Source organism: Phyllostomus hastatus, unplaced genomic scaffold (genome assembly GCF_019186645.2).
Source record: "Phyllostomus hastatus isolate PE091 unplaced genomic scaffold, TTU_PhHast_1.1 phas_scaffold_12, whole genome shotgun sequence".
In the NCBI taxonomy this organism is placed as follows: Eukaryota; Metazoa; Chordata; class Mammalia; order Chiroptera; family Phyllostomidae; genus Phyllostomus; species Phyllostomus hastatus.
Window position 1 is genome coordinate 20,013,088 of NW_025334007.1, and position 21,257 is coordinate 20,034,344.

At 60.8% G+C, this 21,257-nt stretch overlaps 1 protein-coding gene and 1 long non-coding RNA gene across 12 annotated transcripts; one reads left to right on the top strand and one right to left on the bottom strand.

Moving 5' to 3' along the window:
* The first annotated feature begins 2,027 nt into the window (after positions 1 to 2,027).
* Positions 2,028 to 21,014, top strand: PNPLA4 (patatin like phospholipase domain containing 4). 10 transcript variants are annotated; one of them, XM_045856096.1, is made up of 8 exons: positions 2,028 to 2,071; positions 2,560 to 2,622; positions 3,229 to 3,429; positions 6,752 to 6,846; positions 7,017 to 7,152; positions 15,181 to 15,246; positions 19,046 to 19,198; positions 20,028 to 21,014. In XM_045856096.1, exons 3-8 carry the CDS (start codon positions 3,250 to 3,252, stop codon positions 20,244 to 20,246), a joined length of 849 nt encoding a protein of 282 aa, XP_045712052.1. In that variant the 5' UTR covers positions 2,028 to 2,071; positions 2,560 to 2,622; positions 3,229 to 3,249; the 3' UTR covers positions 20,247 to 21,014. The 10 variants fall into 10 exon arrangements, with proteins under 10 accessions (XP_045712052.1, XP_045712054.1, XP_045712051.1 ...); XM_045856095.1 differs by having other exon boundaries at positions 2,036 to 2,395; XM_045856091.1 differs by having other exon boundaries at positions 2,036 to 2,395; positions 3,233 to 3,429.
* Positions 13,100 to 15,154, bottom strand: LOC123830091. Of its 2 annotated transcripts, XR_006787696.1 has the most exons (4): positions 14,906 to 15,154; positions 14,490 to 14,592; positions 14,310 to 14,414; positions 13,100 to 13,774 (listed from the first exon to the last, which is right to left on the bottom strand). It is a non-coding gene; the product is annotated as an uncharacterized LOC123830091 (long non-coding RNA). The 2 variants fall into 2 exon arrangements; XR_006787695.1 differs by having other exon boundaries at positions 14,310 to 14,592.
* Positions 21,015 to 21,257: the final 243 nt, after the last annotated feature.

The following is a 21,257-nucleotide window of genomic DNA, read 5'->3' on the forward strand; positions in this document are numbered from 1 at the left end:
AGACAAACAAACGTGAATGAATTGAATATTCTTCTTTACCACAGGGAGCTGAAGTTTTTTAACAGTGGCATGAAAACACACGGAGTAGAAGGGGAAACAAGGAGTTTTTTTTTAATTTTTTAAGATTTTATTTATTTATTTTTAGAGAGGGAAGGGAGGGAGGGAGGGAGAAAGAGAGAGAGATATCAATGTGCAGTTGTGCGGTTGCTGGGGGTCATGGCCTGCAACCCAGGCATGTGCCCTGACTGGGAATCAAACCTGCAACACTTTGGTTTGCAGCCCGTGCTCAATCCACTGAGCTACGCCAGCCAGGGCAAGGAGAGTTTAAAAGACCATGGAACTCTCTGAAGCTCTGCCCTGAGACTTAAATTCAGTGAGCTCTCACTCACCAGCAAGTGTGGTGGGCTCGGGTGAACTTGTCCATCCTCTAGGCGAGGACCCTACGGTCACAGTGCCCGTTCAGGCTGCCCGGTTACACGCTCTCATCTCCTCCCGCGTTCCTCCCGCAGGGCGGGGATGCAGGGTGAAACCCCTCTGCCCGCACCACCCCAGGTTCTGGCTCTGTAGACTTGCTTCTCCTTCACCTCTGGATGCCTCATCGCTTTACACCACACCCGTCCAGGAGTCAGACCAAGGGTGCACACGTCAGTAGGCATAGCAACCCCTGGAGATGCTCTTACAATGCAGATGCTGCTTGGGATTGATGGGAGCCCTGGGATTCTTCCTTTGTGATCGGCTTCCTCTGCGGGAAGACCACGCTCTACCCATTTGGGGAATGAAGGAATGAAGCGCTTATCCTGGGCTTTCGTGATGGACACGTCAACGTCCCTTTGCCAAATTCTCGAGTTACTAAAGAGCTCGTAATGCCTTCGGGGTCAGCTATCTCAGAGGCTCTTTGTGGAAACGAAAAACAAAATTCCCACAGCACCCCATCCTGGGCCCTTGCCTGCAGCGCTGGAGGCCAGAGGCCAGGAGGCTGGCACCCCAAATGGGGGAGAAAGAAAAAGCCCGAGGTGAAGGCTATTTGGGGATCGCCCCCTTCCCGCGTTGCTTAAGACAACAGACAACCTTGCATTTTCCAGATTCTCTCCTGTGGCTTCAGGGAGAACTAAGTCTGTCCTTTAAAAAGGGGGACCTGCAAAACCTTCCATCACGGAGCCTGAGAATCCTGCGGGCTTGCTTTTGAGCATCAACCAGGCAATGCATTGCTTCTGGAGACAAAGAATTGGTCAGAGTCCATTGAATTGGGGCGGGCGCGTGAGCCGGCCTGGCCACCATTTACAGCTGCATCTAGAGTCCGCCCAGAGCCAGCAGTGCCACCGGGCTGTGTATGCAGGGGCGGGCTCCTTGCAGGAGCTTTCGCCCAACGCAGATTTTACCACCCCTTTTGGCAGCTGAGTCAGCAGGGAAGCTCAGAGAGATCATGCCACCCGCCCAAGGCTGACTGAGGACCTGAACACTACCCAAAGCCGTAGCCCGCCTTTCCGGGAACGCTTAGGTAAAAGACGTACGTAGGCCCTAAAAAGGGCCACGGTACCCAGGAACACTACCCAGCACCTGGAGCCCGCCCCCTGGGACGGCGGGACCGCCCTAGGGGCGGGGAAAAAGGAGGAGCCACTTGCGGAAAGCAGCCGCGAAGAGAAACAAGCACTTCCGGTGCACCGAAAGCGAGGGTCGTTCAGGGTCAACGGACTCGCACCGGAGGGCCGGCCCGCAGGTGGCGCTAAGCGGCCACAGGGACTAAAATGCATCCTCTGGTGTCCGAAAAATTCAGAGCTCCAGACTAGAGTCTTGATTCTTATCTACAGTCAGGGAGCACGCGGGGCCAAACGGCCCAACGCGTACCGCCATGATGGATCCAGTCCCTTAAATAGAGCAGGCAGGGCCTCGCGGACGCTCGCGTCGGCGCGAGGGCGTTTCCAGCCTGCGCGGTAGGCGGGCCCCATGGCGCGCGGCGAATGAGGTCCCGCCCTGATGGGCGGGGTCTCGTTGATTGACGGTCCGGCCCCGCCTTCCGGTTAAGGTGGGGGTGTTAGGGCGTTCAACACGGAAGTTTCTCAAGCCGGCAGGGGTAGGGCTGAGCGGGGCGCTGGTAGGGGCCGCGAGGGGCGGGCCTCGGCCCCCTAGAGGTAGCTCCGGCGACTGGAGCGTCGGTTCTGTCCTCCCCGGCCCCGTAATGGCGGGCACCTCCGTCCTGCGCCCCCACCCCAGGCCGCGGGTGGACGCTGGGCCCGCGTGGCCTGGGCGGGCCGCCCGGAGATTAAGCAGCCGTTTCCCCACTCGCTCAATCTGCAGCCATTAAACCAAAACCCGCGCTCGGCTGCAGTGGCTGAGCTTCGGCCCGCACAGACAGAGTGCAAAGGTTTGAGTCTCCTGAACTCCAAGGCCGGGCCAGGTGCCTGTTATGGTGACCCTGGACCTGGGGTCCTGGGGCTCCCCGAGGAAGCCGTACGGAGGGAGGACTAGGGAGCAGCGTCGCGGGGGCACGGTTTCGTGCAAGGGGGGAATCCCTGCCCTCCGAAGCTTGAGCACACAGTTTTATAGTTAGGTTTCTTACAGGTGTCACGTGGCGCGACTAACCTTTCTTGGAGCCTCCAGTGCCCTCGCCAGGCATGACCTCAGGTTGTCCTAGAAAATTTGGCTGTGAAATGTATTCTTGAATAATTAATTGCTCATTGCATTATTGAACAATTGTGGGCATTAGCTATTTTTTTTTTTTTAAGGAAAAGTGGGTGCTCCAAATGGAAATGAGAAGGGAGGGAGCGGGGACTTCCATTTGAAATTGACTGCTGCACTTGGAAAAACCAAATGTGTGACCCTTTTGGGATTTGCTACCGTCTAATGATTTTACCTTTCCACAGTCTTAGCACTTGCCACCAAAAGCTTCAAAAGGTCAAGAAAAAAATAGCAAATGCATTGCTGATCGGAGTTTATCCATCCGTCTCTTGCCAAGTAATTAAGTGCTTGATTGCATAATCTGATGAATAAATCCCATATTTATTCAGCAGCTTGCATAAGCTACTGAACAAATATGGGATGCTGTAACTTTTTTTTTTTAACATTGGGTCAAGGTGAGAGATGGGGGGACTTTTTTTGAAAGATTTGGGTGTTTAGGCTCTACCTGAAAATGCTGTGTTTAGGTTAAAGGATTATCTATTAATAATACAAAGGCTCAGGGTGATGATGAGCATACACTGTAGCAACTCACAGCTCTTCTGTTTTTCTCAGGCAGCCCGTTTGCAGGGTGGAATGAAGCACATCAACCTGTCCTTCGCGGGCTGTGGGTTTCTGGGCATTTACCACTTGGGGGCAGCGTCGGCCCTTTGCAAACACGGACAGAAACTGCTGCAGAACGTCAAGGCCTTCGCTGGCGCTTCCGCGGGATCCCTGGCTGCTTCGGTCCTGCTCACAGCCCCAGAAAAAATAGAGGTAATTCAGTATATGAACGAGGCCATGTTCCTCCCGCCAGAAACGAAGCCTGAACAGCAAAGGCGAACATTCACTCGGGGTTTACCCCAGACATAGGAGCCTTTGCCCAGGAAACAAAAGGTTAAAACTTTTGCAGTGTGATCCCTAGGGACCTGGGCTGGGGCTGTGGAAAAGATGATCATTAGGGGTGACAATGAGGCAGGAAACGTGATGCGTGATTTCACTCTGGAATGTTTGTTTCGTCTGAAGGTTCGAGCTCTGTGGCTTTCAAGGAAAGGATATTTCTTCACTCTCCCATCCAGGGTTTCTTATTCCGGGCTGTGAACGCGGGGCGGCTAACTCGGCTCCTTCCGAGTCCCATTATACATTCAGTGGGGGCCTGTCATTTCTATTAAGTGGAAAGATATTAGAATTTAATTTGTTTTTCATTCTCACAGTGCGCGGAAGCCTCGAATTCCAAGCAGTTTATCCAGCAGTAATAAAAACGAGCCTTCATTAAATATTTCATTGGATGCAATCTGTGTTTTAAAAATCTGTGTTCTGCTCCTAGGCATTGATTATGCATTTGCTGACTCTGAGAGCCCGGCTGTCTTGCGTAGGCAGAGCGTGTATTTGTTAACTCCTTCCACACCCAAGGGGCTCTGAATAGCAGTCCAATATTGATGAACACGTTCGTGCCTGAGAATGAACGTCAGGGACATTTAAATGTTCAAAAGCGCAGGTTACACAATAAAAATCTTGTTTTCAAATCTGTGCTGAGAGCTTCTAATTGGCTGAGGCCAATTATTGAAAAATCCACTTATCTTTTTTTTCTTCTTTTTTTAAAGATTTTATTTATTTATTTTTAGAGAGGGAAAGGAGGGAGAAAGAGAGAGAGAGAGAGAGAAACATCCATGTGCGGTTGCTGGGGGCCGTGGCCTGCAACCCAGGCATGTGCCCTGACTGGGAATCGAACCTGCGACGCTTTGGTTCACAGCCTGTGCTCAATCCCCTGAGCTACGCCAGCCAGGGCTATTTTATTTATTTTTTTACCATTTGCAACATACCGCTGGTAGGATGGCTTCGTGTTTCTTGAGCCAACTGTTTGCTGCCCACTCCAATCCCCGTGAGCCCTGTTCCTGCCTATGGCGTGTGGCGTGAGCTCCTGCGGCGTGGCGGGATTGTGACACATAGCAGCATAAGCGATCCAGCTCCAAGTGCGCGCATGCGTAATTCAGGGGGGCACCTGACGCGGGCGTATCTCTGGGCGCTAGGCGGATGGAGACGTTGCCAGGTAAAGAGCACAAGCCTTCCCTCGGCGTTCCTAATTTGCGAGCCACAGCGAGATGCAAGGGTGACCGAGCCTCTTCCTTAATACGTCTGCAGCGTGGGCAGGGCGTGTGCAAGGAAAGTTAATACAAGGCAACCGCCAGGTGCTGCCTGGCTTACAGGAAGGAGCGCGCGTGTTGTTTGGAGGGCGGCCGCACTTCTCACCTGGCAGCCTGCAGCAGCCGCTTCCTGACTGATGGGGGGCGGGCCGCATCCTCCTGCCAGCGCCTCCGCCCTGTAGCACTGCCGGCCGTTTCATCCTCACGCCAGGCTGGTGCTCTCCTGCCCCACCTGGCCCACCTGCCCCACCCGCCCCCCACACCCGGCTCCCGGTTCGCTCAGGACGGGGCCCCCCTCCCTGTGACCCCTGTGACTTAGGTGGCTCCTCGCTCTGGGACAATGATGCCTCCAGGGTGTCTGTCTGTCCTCTGTGGGGTGTTGTCGCTGGTCCAAGCACCTCAGTCTCCTGTGCTATTTTCGGGGGCAGCCTGGACGTCCGGTTGGAGGGACGGCTGGTTGGAGGGACGGCCGAGGTGCCCCGTGACATGGGAGGTCGGCGCCCATGGGATTCGCTTTCTGCTCCTGCCGCCGCAGACGACAGTGGCTTGCCACAGCACCTAGTGACTCTGTCATAGGTCTGGCAGTCACCTGTCTGGGGAGGGGTTGCTGAGCCAAGGTGGGAGGGTGAACAGGGGACCCACTGCCTGGTTCCTGCCTCTTCCAGCTTCTCTCGATGGGCACCCGTGCGCCCTGGTGGACGGCCACTTCCTCCAGCTGTGGCACTGTCACGTGGCATCTCCATATCTCTCCTCCCCTGAACCCCTGCTGCCTCCCTGTTTCCCTTCTAGAGCCCCTTGTGTGGTCGGCCCTGGGCCCGGCAGGGTCCCCCAGGACCCCCTCTCCATCTCGGGGTCCTGAACGTGTCACCTGCACAGAGTCCCCTTAGCCGCGGACGGTCCCATCTGTGCAGGCTCTGGGGGCGAGGATGGGGACCTCGTTGGACGGGGAGGGAACTGGGTTCGGCCTCACGGACAGGCCCTGCCCGAGGCCCGTGGGACCTCCTCACGGGGGGGGGGGGTCCCCTCAAGTCTCAGAGGGCGGGGCTGTCTGACGCTCGCTCCCTCCCGGTCCCCCTGCCTGGTGCCCGGGACGTGGCGGAACGACTCATGAGTAAAGGATAGTCCGGCCTGAGTTCAGATCCTGCTCGCGGCCCTCCTTTTTGCTGAGGTGTTAGGAAAGATGCTTAATCTCTTCAGGCCTCTTGGCTGGCCTGTCAGGCGGGCGAGCAGGTGAGGGCGCGTGGACAGAGGCCGAGCTCGTGGGCCCCAGTGTGCGGACCCCCAAAGACTGGCGTTGGCTGCGTGCGGAGGGCAGCCGTCTGCCGTCGGGACTCCTTCCTCTGACGCTGCTGCCGTCCTGAGCGACCGGAGCTGCTGCCAGGGCTGCGGAAGGGGGCGGGCGAGGAGGTTTGCGGTGTCCGGGAAGGCTGCGGGAGCGGTGCTCAACGCCAGTCACGGCCTTGGGAGATCCCCGGCTGTGGCCGTGCCATCGGAGGGGATTCCAAAAGGAAAAATAAAATAAAGGTCGCGTTGGTGAGAACACACTCTCGGTTCTCTCCGGTGGCTTGCGAGGGCCAGGCCAGGTGGGTGTTGGCGTGTGCGCGCCTGGGCAGGAAGGAGTCCGGCCTCCGATGACTCCGGCGTGGGGTTGGCAGGCTCCGGGGGCAGCGTGCGATCGGAACAGAGTTCTGGAAGCAGAATGAATTTTTTTTTAAGATTTTTTATTTATTTATTTTTAGAGAGGGAAGGGAGGGAGACAGAGAGAGAGAGAAGCATCAATGTGCGGCTGCTGGGGGCCGTGGCCTGCAACCCAGGCACGTGCCCTGACTGGGAATTGAACCTGCGACGCTTTGGTTTGCAGCCCGCGCTCCATCCACTGAGCTACGCCAGCCAGAGCAGAATGAATTTTTTTTTTTCATCAAAACGCAGAGTCACCTATTCCCTTTATTCTTCAGGAATGCAACGAGTTCACCTACCAGCTTGCTGAAGAAATCCGAGGGCAGTCCTTCGGGGCGGCGACCCCCGGCTACGATTTCATGGCCCGGCTGAGGTGTGTGTGCGCGCGCGCATATCGCCCACGGTCCGTGCCCCGCGGAGCGCGTGCAGGCCGGGCCGGGCTGAGGCCGCGCTGCCTGAACCGCGGCGAGCTCAGCCCGGCGGCCCTCCCGAGGCGTGCGGCAGCCCGAGGCGAGTGACGCGGGCCCCCCTGTCCCTCCCCAGGAGCGGGATGGAGTCGATCCTGCCCCCCGACGCCCACGAGCTGGCCCACCACCGGCTGCACGTGTCCATCACCAACACCAGGACCCGGGAGAACCTCCTGGTCTCCAGCTTCTCCTCCAGGGAGGACCTCATTCAGGTACCGCACTCCCGGTTCCGGGGCGAGGGCGGGTGCCGACGGAAATCCTTCCCGCGGCCGCTGGGCATCACCACACTTCCTAGACGCAGGGTGTCGTATCGTGAATGTGAATGAGGTCGGGGGGAGTGGGCCCCCGCCTGCAGACGCGCATCTGCAGCGGCCCCTGCGCCAGGTCGGCGTGTTCTCGTGGCGCTCAGCGCCCCCGCGTTTATTCCGGGAGGCGGGGCCCCCTGTGCAGGTCAGCAGCAGCACTACAGCAGTGCCCTGCGTCAGTCAGTGGGGCTGCTCACGGCAGTTTCGGGAAGACGCTGGACGTGGCCTGCGTTCTTGGGCCCTCCCCCGGTGCTGCTGTGAGTCAGGAGGGGCGGGTGCATCTGCTCCCTCGTGTGGCTTTTCGAAGGGAGAGACCCGGGTGGGGTGGAAGGGTTTTCGGGACAGACCCGAGGTCGTGCTCATCGCCAGTGGGAACGGGTTGTGGAACCCAGGTCTCAGCTCTTCAGTCTCCCGCGTTCCCTTTGGAGTGTTCCCTTTGGTTGCGAGGCCCTCCTTTCTGCCCAAACGCACTGGGGCGTTGCTTGGCTGAGAACCCGCTGTCTCTGCCAAGTTCTCGGGCCACTGACGCGCCAAGGCCCACGTGCGTGCTAAGGTAACGCGACGTTTTTGTCCGCCGAGAAGGGTGGTGTCTCCTTGCTTCTTCCCGCTGTGGGAGTCACAGCAGGCTGCCGGCGACACGGATGAGGCGTGTGTGGACACGGGACAAGGTGTGTGCATGGGGCTCGAAAGGTCCAAGCTCCACCCGGATTGGATGGGAATGCATCGGTTCTTACTGCTGGACCCTCCTGCGTGAATTTCCCTGTTCGAATGACATCACTCAAAACACCCAGTGAAATGTCAGGGGGACAAGGAGAGCTGCCTCGTGCTTTAGGAGACTAGAATATGGGCGCTTGGTGTCCTGCTGATGCCGGCCTCTCCCCAGGGCGTTCAAAGTCATGGCTACAGTGCTTCTGTCATCTCTTGCCAGCTTATGTAGACGTACACGCTAGGAAGGGGGGTGGCCAGTCCTGCCTGAGGGATCACAGACAGTCAGTGCCCAGACAGCGCCAGGAGGCTTCCCTCGTGGCGGAACCCTGCTTCTGGTGCGAGTGGCACCCAGCCCGGGGGCCCCCGGGCCCTAAAAGTAGGGGAGTCCCTTCCCCCTGGGCCTGGGCTTGGCCACCCTCTGGACAGCTGTTCTTATAACCCATCCCCATGTTCAGCCCAGTCCATACTTTGCAGCTTCATGTGCTTAGCGTCTGCTGTCCGTCTCCCCCCGCACAGAAGTGTAAGCTCCCCGGAGGCACAGAGGCAGAGGCGCCGTCTTGTGTCTGCTGCGGTGTCCCGGCCCCTCTGCGGTGGTGTCGCAGCCCCTGGCGAGGTGGCAGCCCCTCCAGTGCGTGTTCTGGAAAGGAACACACCCAAGTGAACACACGAGCCAAGGTGGCCGCCCCCCAGTAGTGTAACTCCACACCAGGAGACGAGCCCAGAGCCTGGACCCCCGCACACAGCCCCCAGCGGGCGGGCCGGCGGCCGGCCGGGCCTGCGCTCCAAGTCCCTGGCCGTGTGCGTGGCAGCACTGCGCGCCGGACAGGACGCCCTCCTGTCGGCTCCTCGTACGCGGGAACCTGTTTGCTGAGTGACGGCGGCCCCCAAAGCCGTCCACACCCCAGTCCCCGGCACCTGGGGACACGTCCCCGGACATGGCCAGCGGGATTTTGTAGGTGACATCATGTCTTCATACAAGACACGATCCTGGGTAGTCTGGGGGCACCCACCCACGCTGAGTCCTCCACCGCAGACCTGGCCTCCAGATCGCACGTCCCCTCGCCGGTTCTGAGACGTGGTGGCAGTGCCCACGGGAGGTGGGTGCACAGGCCTCTGGCCACTCTGGGGCACTCTCCCGGCCCCCCAGCAAGACACAGGGGCCTCCGTCCGGCAGGCGCCGGAGGGGCGCTGCTGCGGTGGGCGTGAGAAGGGCCCAGAGTGCCCCGCAGCGCCCAGGGAGGACGGCAGCCCCGCTGAGGCCCAGGGGGAGACCCCCGGCGGGCTGCAGCCTGCAGACGTCGCGGTCGCAGACGCCGCCGTTAGAGTCTCCCGGCTCCTGGTACTCCGTGACAGCAGCACCAGCGAACTCCCACCGTGAGTAAACACGACTTCCCCTGCGTCCCTTTGTCTCGGGGAATAGTAGCTGCTCGGAGAGTCGGTGTGATCGCTGGAGGTCACTGAGCGGGAGAGAAACAGCCGGCGCCGATGCGCGGTGCCTTGTGAGGAGGGCAATTGGGTAACGAGCGGTGATCCTGGGCTCCACAAGAAGCACTTTCCAGTGTTCCGTAGAGCACTCTCGCCTTGTTCAGAGCCCTCCGACCTTACTCAGAGCTGAGAGAGGGAAGGGCGCACGGTCCCTGGGCGGCAGGTGGTGGCTACAGAAACCTGAGACCTGTGCCCTAGAGCACGCCGAAGCACTGGGCTCAGGAGAGTGACGCTGGGCGGAGACCAGGCGCAGGGGAAAGAGAAGCAGGAGGGGACAGGAAATGACCCCCCCCACCCCCCTCGAGTGGTGACATTGTCAAGCTGACGTGCTCCTCCTCAACACGAGGCCAGCGGGAGCATGTGTCTGCAGGGACGTGGCCCGAGGACGGCCGTGCTGACCGTCCAGGCCGGGGCGGGGGGAGGAGAAAGCCACCAGCCGGCCCTTTACACCGTCAGGCGGAGCCAGGAGGGTCTGAGCTTGCACAGCCAAGAGGAGAGGCAGCTCACGAGGGGTGCCCTGAGTCTCTGGGGGACTTGGCACCCCTGCCCTGCACAGCGGCCTGGGGTGTACTTCCGTCTCTGGACAGTCTGCAGGTGAGATAGAAGTGGGGTGGGGGGGGAGAGAGGGAGAGAGAGGGAGAGAGGGAGAGGAAGGGAGAGAGAGGGAGAGGGAGAGAGAGACACACACACACACTGATGAAGATTAGGCCCACGTCGAGAAGGTCGGCCTGCACGGCAGCCAGCGAAGGGACTCGGGCAGGCCGTGAACCCGGCGGTGTGAATGACCCACTGCGTGTCACGTGCATTCCCATCATTAGCTCACATAGCTCGTGTGTCCCTCCCTCACTGCGAGGCTCCTCATCACCCACCAGCTGCTCCCTGGGCCGCTCATGACAGGCAGGGTGTGTGTGTGCCTGGAAATCCAACTAGAGTCCCGTCACGCCCAGTGTGTGTGCGTGTGTGTGTGTGTGTGTGTGCGGTAAGTCCCTTCTGGACGCTGTCTTGGATGGCTGCGTCCTGCCCGTCTCCCAGGGCTCACGTCCAGGCCCGTCACCGCCCGACGTCGGCCTCTGGGACTCACGCATGTCTCTCTTTCATGCCTCCCTCCTCCCCTTTGCTCCTGACCCCCGTGCTGACCCACGGCTGTCCGAGCTCAGCACGCGGAGTGCGACCCTGTCTGGCCACGTGCACTCGTTCGATCCGACGCCCCTTCCCCGCCGGCCTTCTTTCTCTAAGCTGGCTGATGGCTCATACTGAGAGGATAAGAACTGGCTTCACGTTGGGTGGCGTGACCAAAGTACCCTTCCGTTGGGTGGCCGCAGCGATAGCTGGGTGTTTTCTGACAACCCCAGCGGACCCCAGTGATGGGGTCCAAGACCCCTTTGGTGTGGGGCTGCGTCTCCGTAGCCTCCCGGAGCTCACGTGCACGGTGACAGCCCTGAGTGCTCTGGACGGGGGGGTTTGTTCCCTCCCGCACTCCTGCGTTGAAAACCAGTGGCCGGGAGATGGGGCTGGAAGCGGGGGGACCCCTGGGAGGCCCTGAGGTCGCGAGGATGGGGCCTCCGCCGTGGGCCAGGGCCCTCGTGAAAGAGAGCCCGAGAGCCGCATGCTTCCGGCACCTGAGGACACGGGGGACCTGGGTCTCAGTGGCCCCTGAGCCTGCCCGCCCCTTGACCTCAGCCTCCCGGCCTCCAGAACAGTGGGACGTAGGGGTCGGCTGTGCGCAACCACTCGGCCTTGGGCATCTCCCCCCAGCAGCCCGGAGGGCCTAAGGCAGGAGACGGGCACCGAGGGGCACGTGCTGCTGTCAGAAACGAGGGTGCAAGTGGCCTTGGCAGTGGGTGACGGGCAGCGGCCCAAAGACACGGGAGGTGCCTGCTGGGAAATCGCCCCGCAGCCGTCGACGGTGCTGGGGGGGGCGGGAAGAGAGGAGGGCGGGAGAGCGCTGCCACCCGTTGGGACAATGCCGACTGGTCCTCGGTGTCACGGTGGTGGGAGATGGACGCTCAGGGCCGTGCATTCCCATGGGGTCCCAGAGGGCACCGAGGAGACGTTTCAGACAGTGGAGAACGTGCCATCCGTGATTTTTTTTTAAGATTTTATTTATTTTTAGAGAGGGAAGAGAGGGAGACAGAGAGACACAGGGAGAGAGAAAGAGAAACATCCATGTGCGGTTGCTGGGGGCCGTGGCCTGCAACCCAGGCCTGTGCCCTGACTGGGAATCGAACCTGCGACGTTTTGGTTCGCAGCCCGCGCTCAGTCCACTGAGCTACGCCAGCCAGGGCTCCATCCGTGTTTTATGTCAGCAAAAACACAGCCGAATCGTGTTCCATCCCAGCCTGCTGTGGAAGGCCAGGTTGGCGAGACGGGAAATGGGACGTTTGAGGAGGCCGTTTGTAAGCAGAGTCGAAGGAGAGGTTTCTCTTGGCTGCTTACGGCAGAAATGCAAGAAGAGCGACTGGCTTAGAGACGGAATGAACGGTTCGTCCACAGCGAGGCAGAGTGTACAGATCTGGAGCACTCTTCGGCCCGTCCTTCTGGAAGAGAACGAGAGAGCTTGTTCAGAACGGAGCAGGAGGAGTGTGGCCATGTGGCCACGTCACCGTCGGCTGAGGGGCTGCGTCCACCCCCTCCCCAGAGCAGGATGTGCTGTCCCGGACGATGGGAGGATGGCCCAGGCATCTGGAACCTGTGGGGCAGCCCCTCCCAGCACTGGGCCACTGCGGACACCCCCACTAGAGCGATGCCCAGCAGAGCCGTGAGGCTGGGCCACCCCGACGCCCCAGAACCCTGGACCGGACCGCAGCGGCGTGCCCTGGCTGCAGTCTCGGGGCCTCAGGCAGCACAGCCCCACGCAGGGCCCAGTACTCCCCACGGGCCCGTCCTCCTTTCTTTACCTCCGCACCCGTCATGCATTGTGCCCTGAAGGGTCCACAGATCAACTCGTCTGTGTTCAGTTCCCGCTCCCATTCTGGGCTATTTGGGTTTTTTCCCAGAAGCAAAGGTGACATCAGGAGACCCTAGCACATTTCAGCATTCGTCTTCGACAGGGCGTCGTCAGGGAGGCCGACCTTTGTCTCAGATGGCCATGCGTCGCCTCCACCGCCGAGCACAGTGACTTTGAAAGGCGCCACGCTCGCGTGGTGTGGACCCCCGCGTGTGCGGTTCGGTGCAGACCACCGAATTGTCCACGTTCCAGGTTGCTGCCACGTGTGGGCTGGAACCGTCCCTCGGCAGTCGCGCAGCCTCTCGGACCTGTGCGCCCAGGGGCTTTCCCGCTGCACGGGTCCCTCTCGCCGTGAGGAAGCGCCCTGTCCCTGTGGCTGAAGGTCCTCGAGCAGCACGACCTGCCGCTCTGCTGCCGGAGGGTGATGCGGGGACAGAGTTTCAGGTGGCTCGTCATCTCGGGCAGGCTGCGGAAGAGAAATTTGGATCTGTCCCCGCGTGCCAGCCACGCCAGCAGGCTGCGCACGAGCAGCCAGATTCTCCTGCGGCGACTCCGCAGCAAACTGGAGGTGCAGCCGACACCGGGCGGGAGTTCATTCTCCGAGGAGGCCAGGCCGCCTGCTTTTCCGCACAGCCCCGCTCTGTAAAACGTGCGGCCAAGACAGCCCGTCAGGATGTGCCCTGTAGACGCCCTTGGCCGTGCCTTACACGGTCGCTCCAGGCAGTCACTCAGTTTTATGTCCATCCTGGGGCCTTCAGTAGGGATGAAAAACAGAACCCCAGTCCGTGGTTGCACATGTGGGCAGTGCCCAACGCGCTGGCCCCGGGGATGAGGCCTGCGAGGCCCGTCCCTGATCTCTGCGTCCGCGTCCTCCACCTGGACCTGGGTACGTGTCCCCGGGGGAGGGCGGGGGCTCAGGCACCAGACCTGGGTACGTGCTCACGGAGGACCCCTGCTCTGGACGTGCTGAGATGTCGTGGGGGAGCAAGCCCACTGGGCAGACGATGACGTAGGACAGCGGACAGCACGGGCTGGGGGGTCACACTGTGTCGAGGGGCCCTGGGAGGCCAGTCCCCCTCCCCTTCCGTAGAGAAGGCGGCCGTGAGCACACTGTGCGTGAGGGAGGCCGTCTGGTTCTTCCGCACGGACAGCCAGTTTCCCCTGCGAGCGCGCTCCGATACACAAACCGACGGCCGTTACCAGGGGAGGCTGGGCAGGGACGGAAGCGGGGCACTGACTCGGAGCGGACAGGTGGGTCCCTTCCCGGCGTCCTTCCCGTCGTTTAGGAGGGCTCCTGCCGTCACCACCTGCGGGAGCGTCACGGCGTAGCGTCTTCATGCGCCCGCCTCAGAAGAGCCCCGAGCAGTGACCTGTGGTCCTGACGTTACACTTTAACACAAGGAAAAGAAAATAAACTGCTTAGTTCCGGCTCTGTGGGGAGGGATTTTTTGTTTCAGGTAGGGCACATGTCTGCGTGCGGCGTGGAGAAATACATCGTTGTATTTATAGAGCGCTGGTTCTTCCAGGGCCTCTCAGTACGGTGAGTTCACAGTGGGTACGCTGCCGGCCCGTCTTCCTGCACCCAGCGTGCCCGCAGCAACGTGGGGGGGTCACCGCCGCTCCTCCCACCGTTGAGCTGGGGTGGGGGGCGCCAGGTGTCTTCACCCCCCACGGAGAAGGGAGACCCTGGCTGGTGCTGAGTCCCGCCCCGTGGGGGATTCGGCCCGTGGGTGCAGAGACGCACACCCTTTCCTGTGCGTGGGCTTTGGTGGTGAGGAGCCAGGACATGGGCAGTGGGCGGGGGGGCCTGTGCCCAGGAGCCGACCCCGCTGAGCTCTGGCACACGCTGCCGAAGGCGGTGGGCTCCCGCTGTGTCAGGGTGGCTTTTCCCGTGGCGATCGCGTCACGCCGGGGACTGGCTCACCTTGCGCGCAGGAAACAGCCTTTGACAGCAGAGCTCAGAGCGCCCTCCGAGGTCTCGGTCCTTCTGAACAAGCGATTCACGCGTCCGCTCGGGGCCACGATGCATCTGCGAAGATGCCGGGAGGAAGACGCCCCTCAGTCAGGAACTCCGACCGCACACGGCCACAGAGCCCTCGCTTACCTGTGGAAAGACTGTGGCTCACATGCGCAGTTTTCCAGCCCGAACGGCAGCCACACTGCAACGTGGCGCGGGTCCCCGTGGGGAAAGCCCCCGGAGCCCAACCCTGCAGGGAGAAAGGGTCCCGTCGGAACCGAAGGCTTTGCCACCTCTGTCCAGGCAAGATGAAGAACCAGTCCTGCCCCTGCCAGGCTCCGCCTCCTGAGGTCCCCGGGCCCCGCCCCCACACAGAACTTCTGCAGCGTCCTGGTGGCATAAAGCAGCCCGCCCCCGAGCCGCTGGTTCCTGGGACAAGCACAGGGCTGTCCCTCCGGAAAACAGGACCGCGACCCTGAGATCGTTTCGACAGCGTGCGAGAGAACGCCAGGAATAATGCCTCTTTCGCGCCCACCCGGCCGTACTCTAGAATTGAGACTTACCTGGACTTTTCCTCTGGACCCGACCGTGCCGACTTTCCTCCGGGGAAGTCAGTAGTGGGGTCGCGGGACACACGGAACGGTCCACGGCCTTTGCAGGGGCCCACGGCTGCCGCCTGTGTCAGCGCGTCCCACTGTGCCCTTGGCATACACGGGGCTCGGGGAAAGGCGACGGCAGTGTGCTTCGTGGTTTACGGGGTGCAGAATCTTGCGGTGCGTAGTCTGTCGTCGGGGGTGAGGGGCTCTGCTCACCGGCTGCTTCTCCGTGTCTCCCGCAGGTCCTGCTGGCGAGCAGCTTCATCCCGGTGTACGCGGGGCTGCGGCCGGTGGAGTACCGAGGGCAGGTAACCTCCTCGCGCCCGGCGTGCGGTCAGTGGCCGCCGCGTGCGCACGTGCCCTTCCAGAGTCCACTCGCGTCCTGCTCCGTGCCGGCGGCTGGCCGCCACTCAGGGCACAGGGGTTCTCTCGCCAACAGCCCGGTTTCCGTGCACAGAAAACAGAAATCCGGCATGGCGGCTGTAGCCCCCGATTCTCAACAGCTCACGGTCGGCACTGCCTGGGCTGCCCCCTTTTGACATCGGATTTCAAGTCTATCTTTTTTTTAACGGAGCAAAAGACTTTCTTCCTAAAAGTGTCTTAGACACGGTCCCTTCTGTAGTGAAAGGCCAGACGCAGGACTGCGCTGCCAGGGCAGGAAAGGCATCGGGGCACGCACACCCGCTCCCCCCAAACCCCCCCCCCCCACCCCCGCAAACCCCCCCCCCCGGGCCCTGCTGCGCAGCCAGCCCCCCTCCGCCTCCCTGCACTGACCAGTGGGTTTCGAGCAGGGCGGATGCGGAGACCCCTCTTCAGGCAGGGCTGCCGCTTACGGAGGGAGGGAGGGAGGGAGGCCCGGGTGGCCAGACGGGGTCAAGGGCGGCAGCCCCCGCGGGCAGCTGTCAGCGCCGCCCAAGGGGGCCCGGCCAGCTCCCTGGGCGCCCCACACCCCGTGTGTGCTCTGTGCTCACCGTCGCCCTGCGCCAGCTGCTCCGGGCGTGCACGCCTGTGGGGTCGGATACAGCGTCTGTCACACCCGGGCCAGAGGTGTGCCACACGCACCAGACAGGCGCCTCCTGGCCTCAAGTGCAGCACGGGGCGTGGAGCAGAGGGACACACCGGGTAACCAAACTCAGTCTCTATCTCACACATCGGAGGGATACATTCACCGCCAGACACTGTCCGTGGAGCACGTGCCAGAGTTTCATATTTACACGAAACAGATTTAGCATCTCGTTAGCACATATGCAGACAGGCACATACTGCTCATGAAGCAGTACCATTTGTGGTATGCGTCCACAGTATGTATTTATCCCCAAATTCATGCCTGACGAGTGTCGACTCCCTGCCATTCACGCCCTTCAGGGTCCGGCAGAGCGTCCCTGCTGGAGGGAGGAGCTCACGGCTCACAGGCCCAGAGCCTGTGTTCACACCCCCCTCACTGACAGGCCCCAGGGGTTGTCCCTCCCTGAGCGGGTCTTGTCATGGCTGGCGGGTTTCTCTCTGGGCTCTCCCGGCCCTTCCAGGCTGCGTCTGTGCTCTCTGCTCTGCCTGGGCTCTCCCGGCCTTTCCAGGCTGTCTGTGCTCTCTGCTCTGTCTGTGCTCTCCCGGCCCTTCCAGGCTGTGTCTGTGCTCTCCCGGCCCTTCCAGGCTGTGTCTGTGCTCTCTGCTCTGCCTGGGCTCTCCTGGCCCTTCCAGGCTATGTCTGTGCTCTCTGCTCTGCCTGGGCTCTCCTGGCCTTTCCAGGCTGTCTGTGCTCTCTGCTCTGCCTGGGCTCTCCTGGCCCTTCCAGGCTGCGTCTGTGCTCTCTGCTCTGTCTGGGACGGTTGGGCCACAGCTCGGCGCGTGCCCTGGCCGGACACGGAACCCATGACACTTTGGGGGCTCTGGCAGGCACTCCCACACACGGAGCACCTGGCCGGGGCGACTGCTTCTACTGTTAACTTGGAGATTGGTGAACATTTGTCACCATGATTGCCATCTCCAATTGGATCTTTGTGCTAGAGCTGCCGGGATGTGCGGTGTGGGGGCAGTCACACAGCTCCTGTCACTCAGGGGTGCATGCACCACCCTGAGGGGCCGCGCTGGGGCACGGGGCAGCCACGGGGCTTGATGAAACGTTCTATGCACATTTCATCAAGCCCCCCCAGCCCCGGAAAGCTGTGCCTGTCCCTCGTCATTAATCCAATCAGGGCAAGCTCACAAGAGCCAACACAATTTGGAAAACTGATTTCCTGCAAGAGCAGTCCTCAGCCCTGCAGGACACCGGAACACTCCGCCCCTCGGCAGCCCGGGTCGCCTCTCGTCCTCGAGTGGGAGAGGCCAGGTGCGCCCCGACCTAGGTTCCATGACAACGCAGGGTGCGCGTGTGCACCTCCCCTCGCCGAGCTCCACACTGGTGCCGCGTCCTGTGGGGTGAGAGGTGCGGGGGAGCGTGTGACCGGGAAATGGGGAAGGGGCCTCTTGCCCCGCACCCCCCGCCCCAGGTATGAGCTAGTCCCAGGAATTGGTGTCCACGCCCCAAGCAATCAGAAAACAAAAAACAGGATAAAAAAAAAAACAGGAAAAGCAGCTCTGGTGCAAGAAGGCACAGAAGCAGAGGATCTGGGTTCTCCTCATTTGTTGCAAACCCCTTTTTGCTCCCACTCTGTTGACATGGTCACATGCACCCACCCACGCAAGCCTGTGTTCACACAGACTCCATCGGCAGAACCGTGCGAACATGGGTGTGTTCAGTACACACACACACACACACACACACAGGAATAGGAGTGTCTGTGTAATACTTGTAACCACATCATAATGGGCATTCTGTTCTTTTTAAAAACACTGACAGCATACAAATGATCCAGGTCAGGTTCATCTTCAGCTAATCTCCCCAGGTTTTCTCCTCCACAATGCAGTGCCCTCCAAACCTTTTTTTTTTTTTTCCAACACGTCTTCACTATTTATCTCCCTGTAGGGAGCTGGTGGCTGGCCAAGGCCACGGTAGACAATGTAGTCCTGGCCCTTCAGTCCCCGGACTTAGAAATAAGAACAAGTAAAAAAGACATTTATAAAGAGAGAGAGAGAAGGAGGCCTTACGAAAAGGGAATGAGCTTTTCTGAGCTCAGAACACTGGATCCAACCCCATGTCTGCCTCCGAGCTCCTCCTGTGGGCCGAGCAGCCGGGCCGGGCCCGCCTACATCCTGTTTCCGACATCCGCCTGGCCCTGGGAACACGGTCTGCTCTGCAGAGGTCTCTTGGGGCCGGGCTTTCAGCCGGTCCCAGACCCTGTTTTTCGTTTGTTTGTTTGTTTGGCTTATCAACGGAAGGGTCTTTCCCATGAGGGAGAGAACGAGGGGACCTTGAACTTGAGTCTTGTGGGTGTGCTCATGGACCGTCAGAACCGAGCGTGTTAACACGTCAGCTCGGGGACGGGTCGGGACTCTGTCGCCTTGCAGAGGTAGCGTAAGGAATGTTGGGTTTCTTCGGCTGTCCTTCGTCAGCACACGGCGCTGCGGAAGCCTCTAGAAGCTTCTCTCAGCTGCGGTGCGGCCCCGTCTCCTTCGGGCACGGTCTGGAAGCACAGAGTGTCTTCTGAGCAGTGTCCGTGTCTCAAGGAGCACGTCCCATTCACCTTGGCCCACAGTCTCCCGTGCCCGGGGATCACTTTGGAAGCGACAGGATTCCCGGTGGCTCTGTGTCAGTTCCCGACAGGAAATGCCGCCTTCCCGTTCTCACAGTAAACACGACGGGTGCCCTGGGGGTGGGTGGGTGGTCCACTGTTGGACGTGAACTTGACTCTGCACTTGGGTCACAGAATGCGGCCCAAGCGGAGGACGCATCACTCCTGATGCACGCACCGTCCTCGGTAAAAACCGAGGTCCGCCTTATTGGGCCTGATTGAGGTAAAGATGGGCTGGACAGTTGGGTCGGTCCCCCGTTCCGCCACGTTCTTACTGTGTGGGTGCGGGCCATGGGCACGCACATGCCTTTTGCTTGGAAAACAAAACTGCTGCTGGATCAGCCCCGGTAAATGGTGCTTAAAGACCTTCTCCAGGGCGGGGGTCGCAGGGGAAGCCGAGAGCCCTTCCCGGTGTTCACGGGGCTCCCTGTCTCTGCAGAAGTGGGCCGACGGCGGCTTCACCAACAGCCTCCCCATCCTGCCCGCGGGCCGCACCGTGACCGTCTCGCCCTTCAGCGGGCGGCTGGACATCTCCCCGCAGGACAGGGGGCGGCTGGACCTCTACGTCAACGTCAGCAACCAGGACATCGTGGTGAGTGTGCGTGTCCGCGGACATTCGGAGAGCTGGACGTGCCTCGGCGTCTCCTCAGGCCCGCACGGCTCTGCGAGCCCATGGGTAACTTCACGTACAAATGGCAACTTGCCAGCAGTGTGTCTCGTAACACCGCACAGCGTGCCTCACGCGCACAGACCCGCGTGCCTGCAGGCCGTGGGCGTGTCACTCCTTGACCGTGTAGCGGCTGCCTGTTGGGGAGGTGCTTTCTCCTCCTCCACTTCCCGCTCACGTCCATGAACTTGGCAGGATTCCAGGGAGACGTGACGGGAGACCATGTCTTTCTTTACAAGGTGGCCGTCATCAGGTGTACAGAACTATGGGAGAGAACCTTTGGGTCTCCACTGAGTCATTTCCGTGGAAACGTTCATTCCTTACTCCGGCTGCCGACAGGGGGTGCTGTTGTAAGCAGGAGCCGTCCGCCACAGTGTGCAGACAGGGGTGGCCATCACGTCGGGGATGTGCCCCTGGCACCTGGCAGGGGAGACCCGGGGTGCTGCTCCGCACCCCACAGTGCCCAGGGGGGACCCCCGCCCAAAGAGGCATCGGGCCCAGAACATCGATCGCACCGAGGCCGAGAAGTGGGCGGTGTCCGCTAGTTGGTGGGTGGCGTTAACGGTTCAGGTTTAGTAGCGTTTTCCTCCTGGCGCTTGCTTTGCCACCGACCACGCCGGTGGGGGGGAGCTCAGGCCACGGAAGACACTTGCACTGACTGACCGGTCACAGCCTACAGCGCCCCTGTCTTTCTGTCCTAGCTGTCCGTGGCCAACCTGGTGCGGCTGCAGCAGGCCCTGTTTCCCCCGGGCAGGAGGAAGCTGCAGGGCCTGCACCAGCGCGGCTTCGCCGACGCCGTCCGGTTCCTGCGGAAGGAGGACTGGTTCGAAGACCGTGCCTGAGCGTCTGTCTGGGCGGCCACACCCGGCTGGGACGGTGTGCGCGGGGGCTGGCCGTGAGAGAACTAGTTCCCCGGTGTCAGACGTCCGGCCAGTCTGTCCGCTGTCTCAGCACTCGTCATGGTTTTCATTAGTTCCGTGTTTCCTGGCTGCCGGGACACGAGGGCGGTTTACGAGCGTGGGGCCGTGCCGTCGGGGCACAGCTCAGGGACAGAACGGGGGCAGGTAAGCCGCTGCAAGGCGTGAAGAGCCAGGCCGGCCGGGGCGTCTCGGACACAGGCACCGGACCCGGCACACACTTGTGTGATCTGGTCGCACCACGCCAGCCTGAGGCCAGCTCTCCCGTGGCCTGAGCGCCCGGCCTGCCCCGCCCCTCGGCGGACTCGTGCGTGGGGTCCACACTGACTCACGTGCACCGGCTCGGATTTTCATTCTGTGTTTGTCGGGCTCTGCCAGCAAGCACGACGTGTGAATGACGAGGAAGCACTTAGAAGCAAGCCCGTTTTTCATCTCACGCCCTCTGTTGTTTTACCACTGGAACCTAGGCCTTACGTCAGTTTTCTGGTTGCTAACAGCGCCCCCCCCCACACATTCAAAAGTGTGGGCAGGGAAACCCCACCACTGCCTCCTTCCTCGGGGGTCACGCTCAGACTCACGGCAGGGCAGCGGCGAGGCTGGGCGTGTGTAAGCCTTCCCGCTCTAGCACCGCGGCTAAAACGTCCTGTGCTCTAGCCTGGCTGGGGCGGCTCAGGGCGCCGAGCACCAGACTGGGGACCAGAGGGTTCGATTCCCAGTCCCGGCACGTGCCTGGGTTGTGGGCCAGGTCCCTGTTGGGGGGCGTGCGAGAGGCAACCACACAGGGATGTTTCGCTCCCTCTCTTTCTCCTTCCGTTCCCCTTTTTGTAAAGACAAATAAATAAAATATTTTTTAAATTTTCAAAAAATAAAACAAATTTCCTGTGTTGTTTCCCTGAGAGCCATGAACTCGAGGGGTTGTCTCTTCATCGTCCAGTCTGTTTACTCCCCAATAGGGCAGCCCTGGTCATGGCACGTGAGCGTGCTGCTTCTGTGAGGGTTGGATACACTCTGGGTGGGCGCCTCCCCGAGCACACACACACCTCCACGCGTTGGGCCCGTTAAAAGCA

Bases quoted from the DNA above. Each gene is read 5' to 3' on its own strand.
- PNPLA4 (XM_045856090.1), top strand. The intron at 6,847-7,016 runs GTGTGTGTGCGC...GTCCCTCCCCAG, and splicing joins GATTTCATGGCCCGGCTGAG to GAGCGGGATGGAGTCGATCC. The intron at 7,153-15,180 runs GTACCGCACTCC...TGTCTCCCGCAG, and splicing joins CCAGGGAGGACCTCATTCAG to GTCCTGCTGGCGAGCAGCTT.